Raw genomic sequence first — 14,302 nt, forward strand, 5'->3', positions numbered from 1 at the left:
AATTCCTCTAGCTCTTAGACAAAATGAATGGCGTTCTTTACTCTCTAAAACTAACTGAGGCACCATACTGTTGGGGAAGAAACGATTTTTATTATGAATCCCAAATAGTGTGAATTAAGGTAGGCTAATCTCTTCATGGCCCTCTTATATCTCAAAATGATTTGAATTAATACTGTATTATTGATGTCAGTACGCACAATTCTGTTACAGATCTATTAAAATCAACTGAAGTGTATTGACTAAGCGACAGGTGCTCGTCCCTGCCGGTCCTGTCACGTGACCAAAGACTAATGTCAAGGTCACGTGACCTGGGTGTGTGGTTGTGTTGCGACGTACATACACCTGCCCTAATTTGACACGGAGCGAATAGATTGTTGGTCTGGAATCGGGAAAAGCTTTTAGGAAGATAATCGTGGATAGTTTTTTTTTTCGCTTCAGTATTTTATACAATGATTAATTAGTGTTCGGGCAGTTTCCAGCGAGCTGACTGTCCATCAGACCTGTCAAGAGTTAAACGAGGAAGTGCGCTTGACTCATCATCGCTGTCGTCGCTCGGGCCATATCCACCTATGGCTACAAGTCGTATATATTCATCTGTTTTTAATCACTAATGTATGCAGTGTGTTTATTATTTTAGTCCCAGTGCGATGTTCAGAGTCAAGCGACGTTTACGGTGAAGTTACTCGAGTTTGATCGCACTAAACTCTTACAGGTGTCGACACTGAAGCAGGGTAAGTGTTTCAGAAAATATCTATGAACAGATCTTACCTGCTGTTTCAGTAATAGGTTTAATTAAAATGATTCCTACTTAGCTTTTTAATTCTTTTACTGTAAAAAGGGCATATTTGCTGCAAAATACTACACTAGCATATGCTATGTATTAATTATGTATTCTGACGCTGCGTTTACAAAATGTATAATAAATAGACATGAGATCTCCTTCAAACAACATAAAGACTGTGGATTGTACTTCTAAATGAAACACCGTTTATTGTTAAAAAAAGTAATTATGGTAATGTTTTGTTTTATTTATATATATATATATATATATACATAACAAAACATTAGCATAACTTATTTTATATTAATATATATATAAGTCTTTGTTCTGTTCATTGAAACATATATAGTGCAATTGATAGATAAACATGGATAAACAGATTAAGGTTTTAATTTTCTCTTTTTCAAAATTAATTATTAGCATTAAATTGATTAAAAATGACATGTAATATTACAAATATATTTTTATTTAAAATAAATTAAGTTATTTTGAAATATGAAGTGAAAATGTATCAGTTTCCACAAATAATTAAGCAGCAACTGTTTTCAACATTTATATATATATATATATATATATATATATATATATATATATAATTATTATTTTATTTATTTATTCTTGAGCACCATATCATGATTTCTGAAGGATCATTAGTTCTATGAACAGAGGTGTAAAGGAAAGAGATAATAAATATTCAGGCTATGACTTATATGATATCATATGGCTTTTATTCGATTTTGAAAAAGTATTTTAGTTTTTAGTTTTATTTGTTATTTGTTTCCCACAGATGAATGAGTCCGGGTCCACTGCGACAAATTTCAGCACTCTGTCAGTGGATTCAGATAAAAACATAGATAATTCAATCCCTTTGTCGTCATTCTCAATGCTGTCAAACATAACCTACATGTCTAACATGACCGTGATCAGATCAAGTAATGGGACTGAAGTAGTGGGGGACGACCAGCTCTTCCTCAACACCCGCACGGCCCAAGCCTTGTCAGGGATTTTCGTTTGGTCTGCGCTCATCATCACCTGTCATCAGGTAGGCTCATTTAGAGGAACTAACTGTCACTCACTAATGTATTTGAGGACAACTACTTCATAGTAATCCTTTTACAGCAGGCACTCCCACATCCAGCACAATTTCTAGACCACAGAGCTTCTTATTTAGCAAAAGAAAGCATCACTGCTGCTTAATAAACCAGTATGGAGTACAGCAAGTATAGGGCCATAAGACGAGAAAAACAAATCTCAGCATTGAATGGACTGGTTTTGTGGCCTGGGGAAAGCTGGAAGCTCTTATAGCTGCGGTTCATTCAGAGCACAGGCAAATAAAAGCAAATAACCCAGGCAGAGAAAACAAGAGCTGTGCCATCCTGTCTCCCCCCTCGTACCTGACCACAGGCTCGTTATCATCTGCAGATCTTGATAATACTGTTATTTTAGAAGGTTAATCTATGCCACAATGTCATTAAAGACTCACTGCAGTAATTACTAACCCTCCACTGGTTATCGATCATCAGAGATCAATAAATACCTGCATGTTTGTTCTGGACCGTCATCCATGTTTCCTTTGCTCTAAATGATTCATTTAGAGTGCTGTTACCGTCCTTGACCAATCAAAGTGAGCTACAGAGCAGAGTGGTGCCTGTTCCCAGAGCTGATAAGAGTGCTGTGTAAACACACAGTATGGCTTTAGTGTACTCTGGTGATCTAATGAGAGGATATTTAACCAATAATACATGTACCATCTGCCATGTGCACCACGGGAACGCTTTTTAAGGAAATGATTGTCTCAAAGCTGTGACAAAGCTTGTGTTTCACTTTGTCTTTGTGTGTGTACTAGTGTTTTGCATTATTTGTTGGTGTGTTAATGTGTGCCGATGCAGTTTAAATAAATCTGTTAACAGTGTCTAATGCACTAACAGTAAAAGATTTGGATACAACTGAAAAAAAAAGCGAATAATGCTTTTCTTGAAATTAGTGTTAAATAAATTGAGCCAATCTACACTAACATTCAAAAGTTTGGGGTAGGTTCAATTTTTTTTTGGGGGGGGGGTGCTCTTATGATCACGCTTAGCTCACATATGCTTCTTAAAAAATAAATACATTTAAAAATGTTAATATTGTGAACAAGTTAACAATCTGTTTTAATATACTGTAAACAATGCTGCTTAATATTTTTGTGAAAAATATTACTGTGATATGTTGCCTTAATATTATAAATATCTTTACTGTGACTTTTACTGACTCAAAACTTTTGAACTTTTATTTCAGTAAATATAGCGATTTATTTATTTATTGTAAATGGGTGAGGTTCAAATCTGTTTAAAAGTACAAATGTAGGTTTTCATTTAACTTTCCCATTCATGTTTAATATTCAAATTGTTATTTTTTTTTATATTCATAGTTTTTTTACTTACAGTATATTATGACTACTGTACCTATTTTAATATGTGGAAATAGTGTGTCCAAACTGTTGACTGGTATTTTATGCTCACAGGTTTGAAGCAGAAAGTATAGCGGGAGCAATATTTGTGAGCCCAGCCTTTTGTTTATAGAGGAAGTTCTTTTGTGCTTGATGAAAGACCATCAGTCACTAACCTTTACACCAGCTGTATCAATAAAAGAGAGAGATAAGGGCAGCTTCTCAGACACCAGACTGCTCAATAAGTCTTCTTGCAAAGGTTTGGCTGTTTCTTTATAGATATGTAGATGCTGAGCAGTTCTAATTCGCTGGGGTATTTTCCTGTCCTATAAATTTTGCTGTTCATTACTGCTAAAAGTGCACTTCATACGTGAATCTCCATTTCTGTGGCATATGAATGAGTTCACTGCGTTGCCTACAGCAAGATGAAACCGGCTGGTGGTGGATGAGTTTTGTGTAAAAGTAATTGTCAGGTGAAGTGCCGCCACAGTATGAATATACCCATCTTGTGTGTCGAATTACCAATTATATTTGCCCACATTGTTCGGTTTCAGAAAAGGCTGAAATCTAATTTCCCTGCTCTTGCTGGTATATTTTGAATCCCTTTTCATTGCAGCCTAGTTGACCCATGAAGAAATTTAATATAGAATATGTTACTCAAGCATCTGTTATGTAATTGAACTACTGGGATCGTACTGATGGAGAGCAGAGGTCAGGAAAGGTATTTCTTCAGCTCTGAATTGCAGCGCCCGCAGTGTGCCCAAAGGACTATGATTTGATTGCCTCCAAAGCGTCTTGTGTGCCATTCAAAAGCCAATACCTCGGAGAAGCTGACAGTTTTGAAGCGGCCAAACAAAGTCGGGATGCTGTATGGAGCCTGGAAATGAGTCCCTGTGTAGTGGTTTTCCTCTTCAAACCATAATCAAGTCAAAACAGTCTGGTTTTTGTCCCTCAGAGTAGCAGCAGAACGACTCATCTACCGCCACCTCATCCGCGGCTTCGCAAACAGCCGCCCGCGGAGGGTTGCGCGAGGCAACATATGTAAATCCTGAGGAGATTAAAGGAGCCTTCAGGATTGTTTTAGTATTTCACTGCCTTTCTCGGTTTCGCTACAAAAGATTCTCCCGGCGGAGCTTTTCTCGTGCGCTGCATACTAAAGGCAGAAATTGAGATTGCGCTCCTAAACCAATCCTGTTCTGAAGTTACTGATTTGCCTGCAAAACTTTCCCATCAGTGCCAGGGATATCAAAGGAGTCTTTGAAGACCAGCTATTTAGAACATAAGCACCTTCTGGGCCAAACCTTCTTAAGTGAATTGTTATACATTGCAATGACAAGGCGCCAGCAGCGCTCTTGTGTCGGGCTTTTCTCAGCTCCGTAGTTTTCAAAAGCTTTACGGTTTTAAAGTTGGTGCTACACCTTGTGATTCACCGGCCTTGGTTTTTGGGTGCCTCACAGCTCCGCCGGCAGTTCCTCTCTGCTTCAGACAGGTTGTAATTAGCTTTGACTGCATCTCTGCGACAGCCAGCAGACAGTCAATGGCCAGAGCCATTATTGTGAGCACGGCTCTCTCTCACTGTCAGCTCCGCATTATGGAGTCAGGGAGACTATGAACTTATTTCCCCTGCAGGCTAGGTGAAATGGAGGACATCAGTTCAGAGAGCAGCTCCCCTTGCTTTTCTGAGCGCCCACAAATACATCAAGCCTCCACCCGTGGAATGAAGGACTCAAATAATCTGATTTCAAATGATTGAGTGTCCAAGAGTTTAAAGAACCCAGCAAATATTGAGCCCCCTCAGTAATATTGTGAAGTTCAAAGGGACTGTAAGGACACACACATGCCCTCCATAGTATTTTTCAAAGATATGTTATAATACCGATAGTGCCAAACTTTAAAACTATAGAGCCAGTATATGCACATGTGAATTGTGAAAACGCATTGGTTGCATTCTGTGTATGGTTACATTTATTTATTTGGCATGCTTGTTAACAAATAAGTGCATTCACAAGGAGCATCACGTGAGCAGCACCGATGGGATGGTCTTGACACCTAGTCTATTTTTGCTGTGCACAATTAAAATGACCGCACACTTTTGGTGGAAAAAATAAGTATGATTTCATGCAAAAAAAAAAATCACAAAATAAGCATGTCTAGTGTGTTTGAACAACAATTGGAGTATGCCAGGGAAGAAAATGAAGAATCAAAAATATAATATAAAATATAATAAATATGTATAGAATATTTCCCCACTTAAACTTGTTTTTAATTGTTCAGTTTGTTGAAACGACATGATCAGAGCTGTTTTTATTGTGTACCATTTACATGTGAATCCCCGTCTTAACATGCAAATCCCCATGTTAAACTATCAAGACTTTAAAACTTTCAAGTTTATAAATGACCAACTTCTTAATACAAATATATAGTTGTCTGTGTAAAGAAATATGTAGTTTTGATGCTGCTGCTGTGATGCTGTACAAACACTTCCAGCGTGAATGCTCTTTCAAGTCTGCAGCTGCAGTGATGATGTAGTTATGTTGATGTGAAGCTCAAGCTTGCGATGTGACACAAGCATAAAGCACACTGCCACTGGACTCTGGAGCAGTGGAAACCGGTTCTTTGATGAATCTGTTTGGCAGTCTGATGGCTGAGTCTGGGTTTGGCCAATGCCAGGAGAATGTTACCTGCTTGACTGCATTGTGCCAACTGTTTGGGGCTGATTAGTTCCAGTGAAGGGAAATCAGTGCTTTAGCAGACCCAGACATTTTGGACAATGCATTGCTTCCAACTTTATGGGAACAATTTGACGAAGGCCCTTTTCTATTTCAGCATGACTGTGCCCCAGTGCACAAAGCAAGGTCCAAAAAGACGTGGTTAGGTGAGTTTGGTGTGAAAAAAAAATTGACTGGCCCTGACCACAACTATATCAAACATCTGGGATGAACTGGAACTGAGTTTACGATCCAGGCCGCCTTGTCCAATATCACAGCCTGACCTCAGAAATGCTGTGGATAAATGGGCAAAAATTCCTACATAAGCACTTCAAAATCATATTAGGTGGTGGTATTGAACCTTAAAAAAAGACAATGACGCTGTAGCTAATATACTGCAAAGAAAATTCATGTATTGTGTGTTAACAGCTAGTGATGCTAAAAGTTATTTTGAAGTATATAGCTGTTAATATCCTGTCAGCGTCAGTTTGGTTAAACATAGATTTGTTCTATGAAGTGTTATAGACCTCTACAGTTACCCGTTTACTGTTCTTCAACGTCACTGGTACTACTGCCTTCAAGTTCCTGTTTGTCCACCTCACTTTTCCTCATACTAGTGTTTGTCATCTTTTGGTTTGCACTGCAGTGTATTGATCCACTGCACTCACTAATCATTTGCATTTTACTGTTTTTGCTGTCTAAATTTTTGTAGTCAAGCTTCTTGCTAAACAAAATCTTTGTCTTTCTAGATATACCTTCACCTAAAGTCGTACACGGTGCCAAATGAGCAGCGCTACATCATCCGCATCCTTTTCATCGTCCCCATCTATGCTTTCGACTCCTGGCTCAGCCTGCTGTTCATCAGTAATGACCAGTATTATGTGTATTTCGACTCTGTTCGTGACTGTTATGAAGGTACAGTAAATCTGAGCTGTTCTCTGCTCTTACATTCTCTCCTTACCCCCGAGGCATGGTATTATTCACTGCAGAGATCACAGTGGAGGAATGACGTGTGCTGTTGTTTGGAAGTTTGGCCTGCAGTGAGGGAGGAGAGCCTGCTTTACAGGTGTGGGGTGGCAGGTTTCACAGAGGGGAAACAGATAAATGCTCATTGTAACTGAACAAACCAGTTTGTCATGTTGCAGCCAGAAAGGAGGGCAACCAAATGTCTCGGTTATCATCTTTTCAGGCCTATCCCACTACTCCTAGACAGTGAAGATTTGAAACACAGTTCTTCCCATGTTATTCAAGTTACATGGGAAAATTCCAGTTTGGGGATTTGTTTTGTTTGGCACAATCCATCTTTGTACTGTATGGAATTGTACTTTTATATAAATGAGTGTGTTACGAAGTTTATAGTGATTATGTTGTTGTCTGTAATAAACTACCCTTTAAAAGTTTGGGGGTTGGCAAGATGTTTTGTTTTTGAAAAAAACCTCACCAAGGCTGCCTTTATTTGCTAAAATAAATAAATAAATACAGTAATGTGAAATATGATCACAGCTTAAAATATCTGTTTTTTTATTTGAATATATTAAAATAATTATTTTAAATATATATTTTTACATTTATTCCTGTGATGTAAAGCTAAATTCTCAGCATCATTATAAAAGTCTTTAACTTTAGATCAATTTAATATGTCCTTACTGAATGAACACCTTTATTTCCCTCAATAAAATATAGGTACCGTATTTTTCCGGACTATAAGTCGCACTTTTTTCATAGTTTGGCTGGTCTTGCAACTTATAGTCAGGTGCGACTTATTTATCAAAATTAATTTGACATGAACCGAGAGAAATGAACCAAGAGAAACGAACCAAGAGAAAACATTACCGTTTACAGCCGCGAGAGGGCGCTCTATGCTGCTCATTGCTCCTGTAGTCTACACTGAAGACAAAGAGCGCCCTCTTGCGGCTGTAAACGGTAATGTTTTCTCTTGGTTCCAAATAAATGCGATTTATAGTCCAGTGCGACCGAAAAATACGGTAATGTAATCTAATTGTGAATTTCAAAGTGGTCAAGTCATAGAGACCATCAGGAAAATCCTACCACAAGTAATAGTTGAATGCAATGAGAGACAATGAGATCCAACCGTCTAATCTGTCTTTAAATAGACCTCTCATGTTAAGATGGATTTTCTAGACACAAACTCCTCAATCTTGAGCTATTTTATGCACAAAGTGACAGGATTTTTTTTGTTTGTTTGTTTGTTTGTTCTGTCTGCTTATTTAAAACTCTCACTGCAAATTCAGCAAAATGTTTGCGTTAGGCTCTCATATATGATTGACTTGGCTGTTTTTTCTTCCTTTTATCATTCTAGCATTTGTGATATACAACTTCCTGAGTCTGTCTTTTGAGTTCCTTGGAGGAGAAAGTGCCATCATGTCGGAAATAAGAGGAAAGCCTATTCAGTGAGTGTCTTTACATTTTATTTTTTTAAACAACTGCGAGGTTAATAAAGCTAATAAGCAGCATTTTAAGGCATGATAAGTGTGTCTCCGATGTAAAGGCTGCCCCAAATTGTAGACCATTAAATAATGCTACCAATTTAATATGTATGCTGCCACTCTGTAACTCATTTAGACAGCATCACATAAATCCAGCTTGGAGAAGGAAGTCCTACAAAATGCATAGTGAAGAGCTTATAAAGGGAATGCAGGATGTTGGACAACGCTGGCAAAGTGTTCATTAACATGCACAGATCATAATTAAACTCTATTCTCATGAAGCTCCTGGAAGAATGATGGTCGTCATCACTCACATGACCACCATGATTCATTGTGTTCGAGAATACATGCTAACCTCTAGGTTAAGAAACAAAATGTCTAAAGTGTTTGTGCAAAATAACTTTTTTTCTTTAAGAGATGATTTCATCTACCCTCAAGAATAGCATCACCTTTCAAATGTTACTTTTCATTTTCCTTTAACAGGTCTAGTTGCCTCTATGGTACATGCTGTTTGGTAGGAATGAGTTACTCCATTGGCTTCCTGAGATTCTGCAAGCAGGTATGCTCCCAATTTTCTTTCATATTAAAATCACTTTTCCTTAACAGCAATGTATGTCATAACATTTATTTGTTTAAACATTCTAAAAACCCTAAAATAATCAGTTTATTTCCAGTGCAGTCCAAAAGTGAGACCAAACTGAAAACCTGAAATAAAAAATCTGGAAATCAGCTGAACATTTTAGGATTTTATGATGTCTCCTATCCCATTCTGTTTTGAGAACAAATGGCTATATGTAAATGATATGAATATGTTAATAAGAGGGTCTGAATTTCTTTGTCTCCTCGACCTATATCTACCCTTTCTACCTGAATTGTCATGAAGTGGCAGCTGTTATCTGTGTACTATTGTCTTTCCTAAGGTGCTCCAATGGTTAAAGCAGGATTAAAAACAGTAGGAAGCAGGTGCAAGTCACTCGATAATAAACGCAGAAAATACCTATTGCCGCCAGCCTGATGCTGTCTGCGCGGCAGCTGAGGAACCCGCTCGCACTTACTGATGAAAATTGGATTTGAGAGCCCCGTGCCCAAAAAAGAATGTGATTTGAACTTTTTTAATAGCAAGTAGAATTTCAAAACTCATAGATCTGTCTGACCAGACACCTACATGTAGGACTTTTCAAAGCATCAACTTGCGCTATACCAGACTGTAGTGGAGACGGAGCGTGCTTTGATTATTTTGCGACGGCTTTTCTCCCAGACAGCTTCGATTTAAAACTTGAATTCCACGTTGATGTTTCAAGCAGTCGATTCCGGCTTGCACGTAGCGAGATTGGGGGAAAATTCTCCTTTGTGTCATTCTCAATGAATGGATTTGTCAGTCATGTCAAACTTTGTGTTGATTATGTAAGAAATAAGCACTTCCTGTCAAAAATAAGCATGCGACATTACCATGCCTTTGAAAATGATGAGGACTGGAAGTTCTCTATCACTCAGACTATATATCAGGCCCATGTTGACTAAATGGAACCGGCGTACAAACTAAACCATCACTGTTACTCATCTGCTTCTGTTACATCAACTAGGCCACACTTCAGTTCTGTGTCGTGAAGCCCATCATGGCTGTCATCACCATCCTTCTGCAGGCTTTTGGCAAATATCACGATGGAGATTTTAAGTGAGCCATCCAGTGATCCATCTCATATTAACGTTCCATAATAACATCTGACTTTTTACATGAACTGTTTGACTCTGTCGTGTATCTTTTCATATAGTGTAACGGGAGGTTACCTTTACATCACCATCATCTACAACATCTCTGTCAGTTTGGCTCTGTATGCCCTATTCCTCTTCTACTTCGCCACCAGTGACCTTCTCAGACCTTTTGAGCCTGTGCTCAAATTCCTCACCATCAAATCCGTCATCTTCCTCTCATTCTGGCAAGGTTGGTTACATTGTGTTATATGTTCAGTTAGGGCTGCATGATTAAGATAATGTTATACTAAAACTAAACCAATGGAAAAACCCTTAAGACAACATGTAAAAAGAAAAAAAATACATCTTAAGTATGCAGAATAACATAAGTGGATGATTAATTGCCACTTTGAACAATTACGTAATTGTGGCTATTAGAAATTCGATTGTTCAGTATTCATCTCAAGCTGTTCATTGACACATGAAACATTTTCTTTGTATATCATTGTGGACAAGACAGAAACTTAGAGTCAAGGTTCTCACTGCAAATGTCTTGGTTCGTCTTTATTTAGGTATGTTATTGGCCATTCTGGAGCGATGTGGTGTGATCCCGAAAGCTCTGGTCATTGATGGTCATGAAGTGGGGGCTGGTACAGTGGCAGCTGGTTGGCAGAACTTCATCATCTCCATCGAAATGTTCTTCGCCTCCATCGCCCTCCGCTACGCCTTCACCTCCAGTGTGTACCGCGAGAAGAAGAGTGAAGCACCAGGTTAGATGCTCATAAATGTGACACTTCGGAAAAACAAAGCAGAACTTTTTAACTTGTTGTTTAGAGCAAAAGTTTAGAGGATCTTAGAAACATGCCACAGCAAGCTTTTATGAGGCAACCTGAAGTTTTCTTCCTCAGGAGGGTTATGACTTACAGTTCAGAGGACTGCTGGAAAGCTCCACTCTTAGACTCAGATCATCATAATAACTCCTGTGTGCTGAGAAACTCAGACCTGTGGCAGGTCGAATGATGTCGTTTCACTTGAAAAAATAGGAAATTAAATCTTCAAGCAGGTGTTTTCTGGCAGCAAAACTTTCTTTTGGGAATTTCAGTTGCAGTATAATAAGGTCAAACTTACAACAATTTCAAAGAATAGTTCACTTAAAAATGACAATTCTGACATCCGTGCTTATGTTGTTTGTTCGTAGCATAGGTGTCATGATATCATATTTTCACTACACAATTATTGTGGCTTAAAGAATTCATATCACCACAATACCTGTAGAAATTTTGGAGGAAAAAAATAATGCTATCAATTAAATTCTTATGTTTTCTTTCTTTTTTTCCCACTTAATATCACTCAGAAGACTTGATTTTGAGAGAATCGCACTCACAAGAGTCTGTGACCTCCTCTGACATGATTTTGTGTGGCAGTTATAACACTGTTGTTGTTAATCACTCCTTTTTTTGACATTTAATGTTAGGTGGCAACCAGTGTAAAGGAGCAATAACACCAACTACTGTGTTGGAGTGTCAACCAGACAAACTGCCAGTTACTGCCACTGGAATATTTATTGTAATCCTACCATGAGATCAATAACTCCTTTTATTAAATATCACAGTTATCATCAACTGCTGTAAATTACAACACCCATAGTGCACAGAACATAAAAGGAGATATTAAAAATAATGTTTTGCAGCTCTTTCTAACGCTATGAAAGCAACAGGGACCATTATCAGCGAAAAAAATAACAAAAAAACAATTCCTTGAAAGTAATCCAAATGTCTAGTGCACTATATTTTAAGTCTTCCCAAACATACAATTGCTTTGTGCAACAAAAGGACTTAAATTTAAGTAATTTGCTAAAAACTCTCCAAATGATGGTTAGGACTTAAATGACAGGGTAAATGTCGTCACTTGTAAAAGCCCTTCTTTAATGAAGTTTTCTGTTTCAATTTCCACCGATTTAAGCTGTAATGTCAGTTCAGCTGCTGAATGTTAAGAGCTGCATTAGATTTGAGTTCTGACTTCAAGAGGCCTCCGTGAAATATAACTCGACTGTCAGTCAGATATGCATGTTTCGAGCCTTGTGTCAGTTCGAATGTTAATATTCTAAGAAAAAAGTCTTTTTTCACAGAAAGCGTTTTTGAAGCACACTGTTTAACAGTTGTTGGCATGGATATGTGAGAAAACCTAAACATGTGTTAAGAACCCTTCACCTTACTGGCATATGAAGGCATGGTGGTATTTTCCATAGTTTAACAGAGCTCAAAGGGTGAAGTCACTGCTGGTTTCATAACCTTTCACTGGTGAAAAAAGGTCACAACTCTCGTGAAGCCTGTTAGGCAGAGCAACCTTCTAGGATGGCCTTTTCTCCCAAGCGGCCCAGCTGTGAAGACGTTCAGGACAGTTTTCTCATCCTGAGTTTTCACCCTCCACCCATGAGGGCAGAAAAATCCCAAAACGTCTGTCTGTTAACACACAGTGGTTCTCAGGCCAGCAGCTGGAGACCTACAAGCACAGTTCCAAGTATTTCTCGAATTAGGGGTCAGAAACATGCACCCCTCTTGTGGCAGCCTGCCGTCACCTTTATCCAAGCTCTCATCCATCAGCCACAAGGCAAGATGCAGTTAGCGAGGACTCATCATTCTGCAGTGTATCAGGCTGTACACTGTAACCTCGTTTAATGCATCCACAGCTGAGACAAATCTGGGAACAGTGGGATTTTGAATTTCTTTCCTGGCCTCTCCATCCTGTAGTAGATAAATGAAGCGGAAGAGTGATTTGGCAACCACATCAGTGGAGCGGAGAGCACCGCATTGCTAGTGTTTTCATCCTGGTTTCTATTTTGCGAACAGCTGGGTTGGACCTTGGCGGTGCCCGTGGTGATGTGCTCACAAGAGTGAGGATAATGGGAAGTTGTTTAATTACAGTAGGTATTTTGCTCTGGAATTATTATAGAGGTTGTGTGAGGGGAAAACACAGTCTTGGCAGATTTGGTCTGGATTTAAGGTATAGTTCATGGTGACGGCGAGTAATTACTGACATAATGAATTTGGAATTTTGGGTGAACTAACCCTTTAAAATTGCAAATTATGTCTGTGAAACATAAATGTGTCTAAATGATGCCCTGGAAAACTAGTCCTGTCTGATTAGGGCTTACGTTTTTGAGTCCCACAAGTAATTTCTTTCTCTTGCTTTCTGCTCACAGATGAATATTTTTCAAAACTTGACCCATACTGGTCAGGTCCCGCAGGAGTACATACCTTTACATTAGACAGGGGCTCAAATGTTGACCTCTTTATATAGTTATAATGTCATGCGTTTTAATAATGAGGCTGTGTGTGAAACTACCTCTTACTTCCTTTTGCGTTTTGGTTGCATCAGTCTCAAGTTTCTTGCCTTTCCCAGTCCTGTTAGTACAAAAAACATTCGTATTTGCTCAAGTCTCCGATGTCATCGGAAATATGTCATGTGATATTTGACGCTTTAATCTGTTGTTTCATTTTGTTTTTGTAGAGAATGTAGCACCTATGCACAGCATATCCAGTGGCCTGAAGGAGACCATTAACCATGGAGACATGGTTCAGGATGCGATCCACAACTTCTCTCCAGCTTACCAACAGTACACACAGCAGTCCACCCAGGAAGTGGTGCAACCCAACATGAATGGCAAACCAGGGACCAGCACCTCCAAGAGTTTGAAGAAATCTGATAAAGTGATGCTGATCGACACGGATGATGAGTTCTAGTGCCCCGTCTGTCCTGATCTGTCTATTTATTTAATCCGAAACGAATTTGACTCTGAAGAACTTTGAGGACCCTAATCATGTAAATCAGCTCCTGATTTTTTTTATTAAATTTCTTTAAAGAGAGCTCAATAAAGTGATCTGAGCAGTTTCCTGACAAGTAGACCGTGTCGAGCTGGGGTTGTTTTGTTTTCCTCTTCGTAGTCCTGGAGCTCATCCTTTCATCTGATCCTCCATAGTAGTCTCGTAATGAAGAGTCCCCTTCTCTTCTCCGACCTGTTCTGAGGCATGGCCGATAAACATGAGGCACAGGGAGCTGTTCAGATGGAATGAATCAGAGACCGACGCTTTTGGGAGCCATTCTTGCATCTGGTCGTTTGAAGTATTTGCTCAGCAGCCCTCTGCTGGGTCTCAGGATGAATTGAACTGGCTATCAGAGATGCCCTGGCTTTGGAGATCACACTTCAAACTGTTGTCTGCTGCTCTTTGAAACCTTTGTATCAATC

The 14,302-nt window shown here is 38.8% G+C and overlaps 1 protein-coding gene across 1 annotated transcript; it reads left to right on the plus strand.

Moving 5' to 3' along the window:
* The first annotated feature begins 270 nt into the window (after positions 1-270).
* Positions 271-13,959, plus strand: LOC132149634 (transmembrane protein 184A-like). Its single transcript, XM_059559032.1, has 9 exons — positions 271-731; positions 1,569-1,823; positions 6,667-6,832; positions 8,238-8,328; positions 8,848-8,923; positions 9,948-10,039; positions 10,137-10,306; positions 10,629-10,826; positions 13,567-13,959. Exons 2-9 carry the CDS (start codon positions 1,569-1,571, stop codon positions 13,797-13,799), a joined length of 1,281 nt encoding a protein of 426 aa, XP_059415015.1. The 5' UTR covers positions 271-731; the 3' UTR covers positions 13,800-13,959.
* The last annotated feature ends 343 nt before the right edge of the window (positions 13,960-14,302 follow it).

This window comes from Carassius carassius, chromosome 1 (genome assembly GCF_963082965.1).
Source record: "Carassius carassius chromosome 1, fCarCar2.1, whole genome shotgun sequence".
In the NCBI taxonomy this organism is placed as follows: domain Eukaryota; kingdom Metazoa; phylum Chordata; class Actinopteri; order Cypriniformes; family Cyprinidae; genus Carassius; species Carassius carassius.

What these genes read in the sequence shown, in the direction of transcription:
- LOC132149634 (XM_059559032.1), top strand. Translation starts at nt 1,569, where the DNA reads ATGAATGAGTCCGGGTCCACTGCGACAAATTTCAGCACTCTGTCAGTG. An exon ending in TGTTCGTGACTGTTATGAAG is followed by an intron (nt 6,833 to 8,237) that starts GTACAGTAAATC and finishes TTATCATTCTAG; the next exon opens with CATTTGTGATATACAACTTC. An exon ending in TCCTGAGATTCTGCAAGCAG is followed by an intron (nt 8,924 to 9,947) that starts GTATGCTCCCAA and finishes TACATCAACTAG; the next exon opens with GCCACACTTCAGTTCTGTGT.